Below are 13,718 nucleotides of genomic sequence, written 5' to 3' on the forward strand. Positions count from 1 at the left end.
CTAGAAGACCTCCAAGGTCCCTTCCAGCTTCTATTCTATTCTATTCTATTCTGCATTCTACTCTACTCTATTGTAGTCTGTTTGCATTTTCATCTTCCTGTCTCAGTGTTTATTAATAAGAAAATCAGTTGCAATAATTTAGTACTTTCGAATGGTTTTGAGATCAATAGCACTGATAGTTTCTAAACGCTGTTCTTGATTTCCCAATAACTGCAGGGATTGAAATCATTAAATTGCACTGACTGAAAACAAATAACAAGAATGGCAAAAAAACCCCGCTTAAATGGGCTGACACGAACCATAAACATCATACTTGCATACACCGGGTGGAAATGGCCAAGAGTGACATTAGAATTAATATTTTACAAATAAATTTTGTGGTGTCTGTTAAAATGATGCACAACTGTATCAGAAGTCAAGAGTAGGTTAGTGCTTGTTTAAGTAGCATACAGCTTTAATGTGAGCCACTCCAAGTTTTCGGAGAAGGGAGGCATACAAATCTAATAAATAATAATAATAATAATAATAATAATAATAATAATAATAATAATAATAATGGTGCTTGGGAAGCGCCCGACTGGTGATGAAATACGAAATCCAGCATAGTGATCTTGTTTGCTGTGTTGTACTGACATAATAATAATAATAATAATAATAATAATAATAATAATGCTTGGGAAGCGCCCGACTGGTGATGAAATATGAAATCCAGCATAGTGATCTCGTTTGCTGTGTTGTACTGACATAATAATAATAATAATAATAATAATAATAATAATAATAATAAATAACAATTTATTAGATTTGCATGCCACCCCTCTCCGAAGACTCGGGGCAGCTCACAACAATAACAAAACAGTGTGACAATGTAAACAAATCTAATATTAAAAAACATCTAAAAACCCCTCATTTAAAAAAACCATGCAACACACGCATTCCATACATAAAACTATAAAATGCCTGGGGGAGATGTGTCTCTATTTCCCCATGCCTGGAGATATAGGTGGGTCTTAAGTAGTTTGAGAAAGACAAGGAGGGTGGGGGCAGTTCTGATCTCCGGGGGGAGTTGATTCCAGAGGGCCGGGGCCACCACAGAGAAGGCTCTTCCTCTGGGGCCCGCCAGACGACATTGTTTAGTTGACGGGACCCAGAGAAGGCCAACTCTGTGGGACCTAATCGGCCTCTGGGATTTGTGCGGCAGAAGACGGTCCCGGAGGTATTCTGGTCCGATGCCATCTAGGGCTTTTAATAATAATAATAATAATAATAATAATAATAATAATAATAATAATAATAATAATAATCGAGCTGCAACGACTCTGGCATAAGCCAGTGAAAGTGGTCCCAGTGGTACTTGGCACGCTGGGCGCAGTGCCAAAGGATCTCAGCGGACATTTGAAAACCATCGGAATTGACAAAATCTCCATCTGTCAATTGCAAAAGGCCGCTTTACTGGGATCGGCAAACATAATTCGCCGCTACATCACGCAGTCCTAGTTGCTTGGGAAGCGCCCGACTGGTGATGAAATACGAAATCCAGCATAGTGATCTCGTTTGCTGTGTTGTACTGACATAATAATAATAATAATAATAATAATAATAATAATAATAATAATAAATCCACAGCTGTGTGACTTAGTGTACGTACTGTACTTAAATATTGACAAATTATTGGCATCCCAGGCTGCAGATTTGAGAAATACAGACAGCATCATTCTGGGATGGGAGTGAAACTTCTAATTACAAATGGACTTTGGAAGTGCTCCTTAGAGCTCTGCTTTATTTGACTATTAAGCAAGTGGTCTTTCCTGGACAGCTACCTCATCTAGAGCGAAAGAGCCACACGCGGCTCCAGAGCTGCGGGGTGCTGGCCCCTGGTTTAGCCTCTGTTCTGTTCCTTTCTCAGACTCTTCACAACTTCTCAAAAATTAGATCTTATCACAGGGAGACACATACGTTAATATAATCCTGGTAATTATAGGATTGGATGATGTAAGTATTCTGGGCTTTATTCTAAACATTGCCAGGAGTTCATTGAGAGCATGATGGTAACTTTTTATCTGCATATAGTGATACCTTGTCTTAAAAACTTAATTGGTTCCAGGACGAGGTTCTTAATGTGAAAAGTTTGTAAGACGAAACAATGTTTCCCATAGGAATCAATGGAAAAGCGATCAATGCGTGCACCCCCAAAATTCACCCCTTTGGCCAGCCGAAGCGCCCGTTTTCGCAATGCTGAGATTCCCCTGAGGCTCCCCTCCATGGGAAACCCCACCTCCGGACTTCTGTGTTTTTGCAATGCTGCAGGGGAATCCCAGCATCGCAAAAACAAGCGCTTTGCTGGCAATGGAAGTCTGGAGGTGGGGTTTCCCAGCGAAGGGAGCATCAGTGAAATCGCAGCATTGCAAAAACACCGAAGTCCTCGAAACCACACCTCCGGTTTTCCGGAGGTGGGGTTTCCCATGGAGAGGAGCCTCGGGGGAACCCCAGGAGCGCAAAAACGGGTGCTTTGCTGGCAACGGAAGTCCGGACGCGGGGCATCCCAGCGGCGGCGGTGGGTTTGTAAGGTGAAAATAGTTTGTAAGAAGAGGCAAAAAAATCTTAAACCCCGGGTTTGTATCTTGAAAATAGGCGTTGATTGCTTACCTGAACGCCTCTTCTCGTACGGTGAGCGGGTACAGCAGTCACATGGGTTGCTCATGTCCAATCCGGTGGAACTGAGCCTAGTATTAAAAAAGCTTGCCGGATCCGCCCCTTCCCCAGAATTCGCGAATCCATAGACTAGGCTCAGTTGTGAAGCTCTGTAGTGTTCAACTCTCATTGTTAGAGAAAGAAAGATATAGAAAGGTAAAGAAGACACATACAAGGGCGGGAAGTGACTGCTGTACCCGCTCACCGTACGAGAAGAGGCGTTCAGGTAAGCAATCAACGCCTATTCTCCGTACTGAAGGAGCGGGTCCAGCAGTCACATGGGACATACCCAATAGATGGTCCCTAGGGTGGGATTAGCTTGCTATCGTGTGAGATAACGGATTGGAGTACCCTTCTGCCGAAGGCAGCGTCCGCTGAAGCGTAAGAATCAATTTTGTAGTGCCTGATGAAGGAATTTGGCGAGGCCCAAGTGGCTGCTTTGCAGACCTCCTCCAACGGGGCTTGAGTCGCCCAAGCGGCCGAGGTGGCTGCGCTCCTGGTGGAATGCGCTGTGATGTTCCTTGGAACTGAGAGGGAGGCCGACTCATAGGCCTTAGATATAGTCCCTCTGATCCAACGGCCTATTACTGTTGAAGACACTTTGGCCCCCATGACTCTGGGATGATAGGCTACAAAAAGTGCTTCTGACCTCCGAAAGGGTCCTGTGCGTTGGATATATATTCTCAGCGCTCTGGTGAGATCCAGGGTGTGCCATCTAATTGCCAAGGGATGGTCTCGTTGGAGGCAGAAGGAAGGTAGGACAATATCCTGAGATCTGTGGAACATGGAACTGACCTTGGGTAAGAAGGTGGGGTCCAGTCGCAAGACTACCTTGTCCTGATGGAATTGACAAAGGTCCTGCCTGATTGAGAGGGCAGCCAGCTCCGAAATGCGTCGGGCAGAAGTAATAGCCACCAGGAAAGCTACCTTAAAGGATAGGTACCTGAGGGACGCCGATTTTAGGGGTTCGTATGGTGCCTGCGTGAGGGAATGGAGAACCCGTGGCAAATCCCAGGATGGATACCTGTGGACCTTGGAAGGTCTGAGGTTGGCTATGCCCTTGAGGAATTCCTGAACTTCAGGGAAGGATCGGAGAGGCTGTCTGCGGGGACCCCCTAGGACAGATGAAATGGCTGCCAGATGACGCCGGAGGGTGCTGGTGGAAAGTCCTTTATGGAAGCCTTGCATAAGGAAGGAAATAATTCTGTGTATGGGGATGCACAGAGGGGAGAGACCTTCCTGTAGACACCACTGGTGAAACTTGGACCACGTGTGGTCGTAGATTCGATTGGTCGAGCCCCTTCTGGCCTTTAAAATGACCTCCACTGAATCGGGGTCATGACCACGCAGTTCTAAATCTCTCCTGATAACAGCCAGGCGGTGAGGTGGAACCACTCCGGATCTGGATGGAAAGAGGCCCCCTGCCGCAGCATATCCCCCGAAACGGGGAGTCGCCAAGGGTCCTGGACGGACAGCTGTTGGAGATCCGCGAACCAGGGCCGGCGGGGCCAATGAGGGGCGATTAAGATTACTCGGGCCCTCTCGGTGAGGACCTTGTGAATCACGTCCGGGAGGATTGGAGTTGGAGGAAATGCGTAGAGTAGGCCTGGAGGCCATGGACTCCGGAGGGCATTGATTGCTTCCGCTCCCGGGGATGGAAATCTGGAATAGAAGCGAGGGAGTTGGGCGTTCGCATTGGTCGCGAAGAGATCCAGGACTGGTAGGCCGAATCTGAGGGTGATTTGATGGAACAGGTCCTGATGGAGGTTCCACTCTCCTGGGTCTATCGTTGCTCGGGATAGCCAATCCGCCTGGACGTTGAGACTCCCCGAGATGTGATCGGCTAGGAGCGACTGGAGATGTTTTTCCGCCCAAAGGCCCAACTTGAGGGCCTCCCTCATGAGAGCCTTGGATCTCGTGCCCCCCTGTCTGCAGATATGGCTTTTTGTGGCAATGTTGTCGGTGAGAATGAGAACGTGCCGGTTGGGAATGCGAGGAGAGAAATGCTTCAGAGCCAGGGAAACGGCTCTTAACTCTAGCCAATTGATTGGCCTGGAAGCTTCCTCCGGGGACCACGTGCCCTGGGCTATCATCCCCTGGGCGTGGGCGCCCCATCCCGATAGACTGGCATCTGTGGTGATGACAAATTGATCCGGGCACCTGAACGGGGATCCTCTGTCCATGGCCGGAGACTTCCACCACTTGAAGGATCTGCGAACACTCAGTGGGATGACAATGCGTCGATTTGAGTTGCTGTGCCCCGATCTCTGAAAAGGTAACAGGAGCCACTGGAGTTCCCTAGCATGAAGGCGAGCCCAGGGAATGATGCCTATGCATGACACCATCTTCCCCAAAAGGGAAGATAGAGTAACTATGGATACTGAAGAATTAGATAAAATGTTAGAAATTAACTCCACTATGCTGAGTTTTCTCTCGGGAGAGAGAAAAACCTGGGAGGATTCTGAATCAATAATGGATCCCAGGTGAGAAATGGATGTGGAAGGTTGGAGGTGACTTTTTTCAAAGTTGATGGAAAATCCATGGTCCTGAAGGACTGACATGGTGACAGAAAGGTCTGTTTTCACTCTCTCTAGGGAGTTCCCATGAATCAAAATATCATCAAGATAACATAAAATGTGGATGGGAGACGCCCGGATATAGGCCGCCAGGGACCCCAAGAGCTTTGTAAAGACCCGAGGGGCCGAGGAAAGGCCAAATGGCATCGCCTTATACTGGAAATGCCTGCCTTGAAAGGAAAAACGTAAAAATTTTCTGTGGCATTTGGCTATAGGAATGTGAAGGTAGGCCTCAGTGAGGTCTAAGGAGACCATGAAATCTCCCGAGTGAATGGCGGCCAAAATAGAAGACAAGGAGTGCATTTTAAACTTCCTATATTTGATGAATAGGTTTAGTTTCTTTAAATCCAAAATAGCTCTCCAACCTCCGGAGGACTTTGGAACCATAAATAGGATGGAGTAAAAACCTAGGCCCTCCTGACCGGAAGGGACCGGTTGAATGGCTCTGATGGACAATAGATGAGAAATGGCCTCCTCCATACGGTTACAATCTGAGGATGACCTGGGAGAAGGGCAGGAAATAAAACGTTTAGGGGGAGGAGAAATAAATTCTAAAAGAAGGCCTGTTTGAACAGTGTCAATGACCCAAGGGTCCTTGGAGGTGAGACGCCAATTAGAGGCGAAATGAGCTAGGCGACCCCCTATGGGAATAGAGGTAGGATTACCATCTAGGTTTTTTTGAAGCCCTGTTAGAGGAAGCTCCCCTTTGGAAGCGAAACCCTCTACCCCTGGAGTTCCTACCTTGGGAACGAAAGCGGGGGGAATACTGACCTGGAGATCTCTGATAGGAAGCCGCTTGATCTTGCTGGCGCCCTGGGCGACGAAAGGACTGCGTTTTGGTAGCCTTTTTTGTGGTTGGACCCAAAACTTTCTTCTTGTCCGTGGTTTCCGTGAGGAGTGGATCCAGAAGATCACCGAAGAGAAGGTCGCGCTTTAAGGGGCCCTGGGATAACTGCCACTTTTGGCGAACTCCCGCCTGCCAAGGGCGAATCCATAGGAGTCTTCTTGCCGTTGTAGAAGCTGCAATAGACTTAGCAGAAAATCTAGTAGATTGCAAGGTGGCATCAGCCACGTACTGGGCAGCTGCAAAGACCTTGTTGAAGTCTTGTTGACCTCTCAAGTCATCGGGAGGAATGTGCTGTTGAAGTTGGCGAAGCCACAGCAGCATGGCTCTGGAGAAAAAGGAGGCCGCTGCAGAACTTTTAATGGCCCAGGAATCAGCGGTGAATCCTCTTTTGAGCATTTGCTCGATGCGCTTGTCCTCTGGGCGGAGAACTTCCTCCGCCTCGCCTGGCACAGCCGCTGCCGAGTGAAGAATCTTGACAGGTTCATCTGGTTTGGGAAAGGATAGAAGCTCTTCATAGGAAGAGGAAAGTTTATACAACTTTCTGTCCTTGGTGGAGGGATTAAGGCCAGAGGCTGGAAAATCCCACTGTTTGAGTAAGGCATCTTTAAACAATTTAGGCATAGGAATTACCTCGTTATCCTCCTGTTCCTCTGTGAAGTAAGGTAAATTCTCCTCCGGGGGATCAGTGGAAGTGGAGGCTTGTTTCTCCTGGGCCGCTAATCCCGTAGAAATTCTAGCTTTGAGGAGGAGAGATTTGAATAATTGAGAAGGAAAAATAGTAATTGGAGGAGGGACCTTTATTTGGGATTCCTCATCATCTGATAAGCCCTGAAAAGGGTCCTCATCCTCCTCTACATCCTCATATTCATCCTGGGAGGATTCTGAATCATCCTGAATAGGAGCTCTGACCGCTGGGGAAGAACCCAAGGGGCGGGAGGGACGAGAAGGAGGAAGAGGTAAGGGAAGCTCATTGATGGTAGAGAGTTTGGCATCAATGGCTTTGGACAACACAGCAAAAATAGATTGGAACTCAGGAGGTAAACTGGAAATATCAGCAGAAATGGCAGAAGAATCCCTAAAGGCCTGGGAGGATCCTGGCTGGGGGGAATCTTCAATAATATCTGGTTCCTCTGGACCTATGCCCCATAGGTTAGGTTGGGGTCTGTCTAGGTTTGGCTCATCCAGAGATAACACAGGGACCCCAGAAGGAGGCAGACTAGAGGCCTCTGGTGGGTCTTGACTACTGATTACTTGGGCCTGCACTTTCAAACGTTTTGCTGATTTGTCATGGATTTTTTGTAGGGCTAGGTCCCTTCTCTTCTCGGCCCTGGTGACCTTGGTCGAGGGGCGGGCCCCTGGAGAAGAGGAGGAAGAGGCCTGGGGGATACTAGTAATCTCATCGCCTGTAGGCCTGGCCTCTCTGGGACCTTTAGTTGTGCCTCTCTTGGGAAAAGTAGCCATAGTCTGACAATTAACAGAAGACAAGGCTGAGCCAATAACTGAATAATAAGGAGAAGAATTTCAAGGACTTCCCAAGAGGAATGGATCCTGCTTCGAGGCCTCGAAGCTGCTGAAACTTGAGGACAATCTGGGCAAACCCAGAGTTCGTGCCCCCAAATCCAGCGGGGCCAGCCTCCCTAAACTTTATAATTAAGTAAACCAAGGCACTCTGGTTGGAGGCTTAGCCGGTGGAGAATTTAGCCTGGGACCCCCAAGGCCCGCTCCCGGATCCACGCGGTGGACTGAGGCCTACGCGGCTGGCAGGAGGCCAACACGAGAGGCCTAGATTTTAAAAAAGGGCGCGAAGGCCTTCGCGCCGAAAAAATCGCTCCGTAGAATTTCTTAAGGGAAAAGCGATCGACTAAGTCCAGGAGACTGGAAGGCGTCTCACTCCGCAGGAGGTATTTTATAAGCCCTTAAATATTTGTATACAATAAATAATCAATAATTCAATAGATAAATACTTGCACCAGGACCTCCAGGCCAAAGGATTAGAAGAATCCACAAGCGGCCGCAGGAATCGTAACCGGCAAAACCGCCGGGGGAAAAACGAAACCGCAACTTCTCCCAAGGAAAAAAGCCGAGCCGCTTTTTTTCTTTTTTTCTTTTAAACGGCTGGCGCAATTAGTGCAAGTAAATAAATAAAGACAATAAATCTTACTACTTTTTGAAGGAAAGATCGAAGGGAAGGTGTTAGAATGTTGAACGAGCTATCACAATACAACCGCAGGATATGCGAACTGAGCGAATTCTGGGGAAGGGGCGGATCCGGCAAGCTTTTTTAATACTAGGCTCAGTTCCACCGGATTGGACATGAGCAACCCATGTGACTGCTGGACCCGCTCCTTCAGTACGGAGAAGTTTGTATGACGAGGCGTTTGTAAGACAAGGTATCACTGTATATTTAAAAGAAAAGTCAACCCACATATTATTTTTTAAAAAATTCTCCATAAACGCTAAGAAATTAAAGTCTAGCAGCAATTGTGTTTTAAATAACAAAAATCCTTATCACCGTTTGCTTATTCAGTTTATCGTCTATTTTCAAAAATTCTACCGCATTTCTCTTGCATTTATGGCAACCAAAATTCCTAGTCTTATTAGGAAGCACACACCAATTAAATTAATTTTATCTTAAATCTCCATAAACAATAGTAAACAAATAAGTAGAAACAATTTATTAACCACATGCCAGCAGGCATTAGCACTCATGCCAGATTCTTGTATTATTTTGTACCAGGGATGTTATCTGGAAAGTAAGATTTTTTTTTAATTATTATTATTATTATTATTATTATTATTATTATTATTATTATTATTATTATTATTATTATCCCTCAACACTGTCAGACTTTCTACTAAATCTGCACTTCTATTCTACTAGTTTTTCTCATCATTCCTATCACCCATTTCCTCCCATGTTGACTGTATGACTATAACTTGTTGCGTATATCCTAAGATTTTTATTAATATTGCTTCTTCGTTGCTTATTTGATTCCCTATGACAATCATTAAGTGTTGTACCACATGATTCTTGACAAATGTATATTTTATTTTATGTACGTTGAGAGCATATGCACCAAGACAAATTCCTTGTGTGTCCAATCACACTTGGCCAATAAAAATTCTATTCTATTCTATTCTATTCTAATTATTAATTTATTTATTAGAATGTCCCCCACGAACATACTCTGTGAGAGCTACGTGCATTGTAACCTTACTTTCCAGATAACCCTCGTAGCTTTTTCAGTTTTCAGAAAAAAAACATTTAAAGTTTGGGAGCTTGTAGGAGTATTTCACTGTATTTCAAGCTGTAAACCAAACATAATGGTGTCTCTATTGTGCATAAACATTTTGGGCATCAGGACCATTTCTTATAAACCCCAAGTTCGACAAAGGTGGCTTTTACCTTGAAAAATGAGGAATGCGTAGAACCCCAGCAATCTGACGGATACTTTGGAAATGATCATGGCTCGTAATTAAAGTCTCTCTGCACTGTCAGGTTTGGCAAATTGTTCAGCTCTTGACAAGCGGACTCTTCAGAGAAATCTGAGCACTTTGGCAGTCGGTTGGATCAAAAATTTAATTCTTCCAGTTTTTCTTCTGAAAAAGAAATGAATAGATAATAAACTCCCATCCGCTAAAACAAATCGGAAAGGAATTAAAAAAAGTTTCACACGGCTAATGCATAACAAGGTCTTAAAATATCTTAAAATATTTTGGACAAACTAAAATAGCTCTTGTATTTTGACTGATTGAGTTCACTCAGAATTCTGCAATGGCCAGAAATGAATTTACATGCTTCTACGAATATGAGCAGTGTTCCTCAAATAGGTAAGCCTTCCTCTACTTGAAGAAAACAAATAATGTCTGCGCTATACGCAGATTCACCTCCCTCTATATTTTTTCCTTTTTTTCTTTCTTTCTTCAAGCTCTAAACGTCTTTAATTATATCACTTACTTAAATAAATTTTAACTCTTTCTAACTCCTTTGCTTTCACTTTCCTCTTTCATAAATCATCTTTATTTATCTTTTATCAACTAATATATATATAAGTATATATATCAGAGGTCTTCAAACTTGGTTACTTTAAGACTTGTGGACTTCAATTCCCATAATTCTCCAGCAAGCTAAGCTGGCTGGAGAATTCTGGGAATTGAAGTCCACTAGGCTTAAAGTTGCCCAGTTTGGGGATCCCTGATATATATTATATATATATTATATATATATAAGTATTAGAAATTGGAATTAAATTGGAAATTAAATGTAAGATTTACAAATATAATATACGATATAAATGGTAATAATAAGGGTACTTTTTATCTACATAGTTTGAGAATTACAATATTGATACAAAGAACTTTATGTATTACTATGTATAATACTACCATTTTCCCAAACTCCTTGATTTTGTATCCTTTCCCCTTACCCATTTTCTCTTTCTGTTTATACTTCCCTTCCCCCTTTTTTATATTAATAAATAAACTATTTAAAAAAAATTAAATTAAAAAAAAGAAAGAAAACAAAGCATTTTCAGTGGTTCACGACCATCTTCTTCTAAGAGCCTAACAAAGTACAGTATTACGCAAAACTGAATGAAGAATATTTCAATAAAGAGAGCACATCTTTTTGCTAGAGCCTCTGAAATTAAGACGTGTTATGTTATATCATATTATATCTCCGGGACCGCCTTCTGCTCTTGTTCTGACCCAGCTTCCTGATAACAAACCCCATACCACACAAGGTCGGTACAAACCTTGTTTAATAATAACACCAGCTACTAATTGGTTTGTTTAGCAGTCATTCTAAAGTCCAATAAATTATAAATTATCTCGCCTTCTGCTGCATGAATCCCAGCGACCAGTTAGGTCCCACAGAGTTGGCCTTCTCTGGGTCCCGTCGACTAAACAATGTCATCCGGCAGGACCCCGGGGAAGAGCCTTCTCTGTGGTGGCCCCGACCCTCTGGAACCAGCTCCCCCCCGGAGATTAGGATTGCCCCCACCCTCCTTGCCATTCGTAAACTCCTTAAAACCCACCTTGGCCGTCAGGCAATTGAGACATCTCCCCCAGGCCTATATAGTTTATGCATGGTATGTTTGTATGTATGTCTTGCTTTTTAAATAAGGGTTTTGTAGATATTTTTAAATATTAGATTTGTTGTACATTGTTTTTATTATTGCTGTGAGCCGCCCCGAGTCTACGGAGAAGGGCGGCATACAAATCTAATAAATAATAATAATAATAATAATAATAATAATAATAATAATGCTAATTCATGTTCAAAATTAAAATGCATTTATTAAAAAGGACGTTTTAAAAACTCCATGTTTAGGCCCACAAAAAAAGTGGGGAGAGAATTAAGTTGCTTCAAATCATCCTATTCAGGCAGGGGTTATATTATTATTATTGTTGTTGTTGTTGTTGTTGTTGTTATTATTATTATTATTATTATTATTATTATTTAGATTTGTATGCCGCCCTTCTCCGAAAACTCGGGGCAACTCACAGAATAAATATAGAAACAAAGCATACAAAATCTAATACATTAAAAAACTACTGCTAAAACCCCAATGTATGACTTAATCAAACAATCCAATCACACCATGCATCGCATTTATTGGTCAGGGGGACAAAATCTAATTGCCCCAGGTTTTGGGTCTCTAGAGTGCACGCGTGCATGTCCCATGAGAATTTCTCATCAGAGGGCGCGCGGGTGATTTAGGCAGAGGGCGCGCGGGAGATTTTTGCTTCTGTGCATGCGCAAAAGCAAAGAATTGCCCAAATCTCTCTCGTATGCACAGAAGCAAAATCTCGCTAGGACACACATGGGCACCAGAGACGCAAAGCTGAATATGCAGCTCCATTTTTGCTACTGGTGCGCAGCGTGGCCCATATCGGGTAGCAATCCGATACTGACCCTATTGGATTAAAGCAGTGTTTCTCAAATAGTGGGGCGTGACCCTCCGGGAGGGACAGCACAGAGAAATGCTGGGGGGGGGGGGGGGGCGTGACCCCGGGGAACATGCTTTTTTTTGCCGCAGGGAGTAGGGTTTTTTTGCCCCAAACAATAGCACACAGCACATATTATTATTATTATTATTATTATTATTATTATTATTAATAATAATAATATTATCATTACTATTATTATTATTATTATTTATTACATTTGTATGCCGCCCCTCTCCGTAGACTCGGTAGGAGATATGAAGTGCAAACTCTTAAGAGACACCCTGGAAAAATATTTAACAGGGGTGAAAAGAAAGGAGGAGAGAGACGGAGATAACGAGACAAACGTAAGTCTCCTGAAAGCTAAGATGAGCAAATATGACTAAGGTGTATGTGACTATGGTGGGAGACAAGGAAAGACCAATATGTTTACTGTATTTAAAATTGTTGGCAGGCAGCATGAAGCCAAATAAATTAAGGCATCACTTAAACACATCACACCCCAGTCACGCTGATAAACCGCTTGAATTTTTTCAGAGAAAACGTGCTGAATATTGCAAATAATCATCCCGGCGGAGTTGGGGGGCACAAATGTTTACTTCTTCCTGGGGGGGGGGGGTGTTAATGAACAATATAGAAACATAGAAACTGAAGACTGGCGGCAGAAAAAGACCTCATGGTCCATCTAGTCTGCCCTTATACTATTTCCTGTATTTTATCTTACAATGGATATATGTTTATCCCAGGCATGTTTAAATTCAGTGACTGTGGATTTACCAACCACGTCTGCTGGAAGTTTGTTCCAAGGATCTACTACTCTTTCAGTGAAATAATATTTTCTCACATTGCTTTTGATCTTTCCCCCAACTAACTTCAGATTGTGTCCCCTTGTTCTTGTGTTCACTTTCCTATTAAAAACACTTCCCTCCTGAACCTTATTTAACCCTTTAACATATTTAAATGTTTCGATCATGTCCCCCCTTTTCCTTCTGTCCTCCAGACTATACAGATTGAGTTCATTAAGTCTTTCCTGATACGTTTTATGCTTAAGACCTTCCACCATTCTTGTAGCCCTGTCTTTGGACCCGTTCAATTTTGTCAATATCTTTTTGTAGGTCTCCAGAACTGAACCACAGTATTCCAAATGGGGTCTCACCAGCGCTCTATATAAGGGGATCACAATCTCCCTCTTCCTGCTTGTTATACCTCTAGCTATGCAGCCAAGCATCCTACTTGCTTTTCCTACCGCCCGACCGCACTGCTCACCCATTTTGAGACTGTCAGAAATCACTACCCCTAAATCCTTCTCTTCTGAAGTTTTTGCTAACACAGAACTGCCAATGCAATACTCAGATTGAGGATTATAATCGAGAAGCACTGGATTAAAGAAGGTAAAAAATGATATTAAACAGCTGCAGCTGATTTGGTTCCTTCAATGAATACAAGAATTAATGCAGGACAATACAGATTCTATGTTCAGATATGGAGTTTGCCTGGCTTTTTTAATTTTTTTGGCCTCTTTTCTGAGTGAGTCTGACCCCTCTGACCCCGTCATCCTGGCCTTATCCTTGAAATAAAAAAATCTGGACTTGTGCAAGGATGTGGTGTAATTACTATTGATAGCTGCTTCTGCCATAAATAATCCAATCTCTCTT

General features: G+C 43.5%; 1 protein-coding gene across 2 annotated transcripts in view; it reads right to left on the reverse strand.

The window, feature by feature from the left end:
- BMPR1A (bone morphogenetic protein receptor type 1A) overlaps nucleotides 1-13,718 on the reverse strand; it is a 108,269-nt gene that overhangs the window by 37,173 nt on the left and 57,378 nt on the right. For both annotated transcript variants that reach the window (XM_070752047.1, XM_070752046.1), the window contains exon 2: nucleotides 9,521-9,714. In XM_070752047.1, the coding sequence (XP_070608148.1) occupies nucleotides 9,521-9,581 (61 nt within the window). In that variant the 5' untranslated portion in view covers nucleotides 9,582-9,714. The remainder of the gene's footprint in view (nucleotides 1-9,520; nucleotides 9,715-13,718) is intronic.

The sequence above is a fragment of the Erythrolamprus reginae genome, chromosome 5 (assembly GCF_031021105.1).
Source record: "Erythrolamprus reginae isolate rEryReg1 chromosome 5, rEryReg1.hap1, whole genome shotgun sequence".
NCBI classification, from domain to species: Eukaryota; Metazoa; Chordata; class Lepidosauria; order Squamata; family Dipsadidae; genus Erythrolamprus; species Erythrolamprus reginae.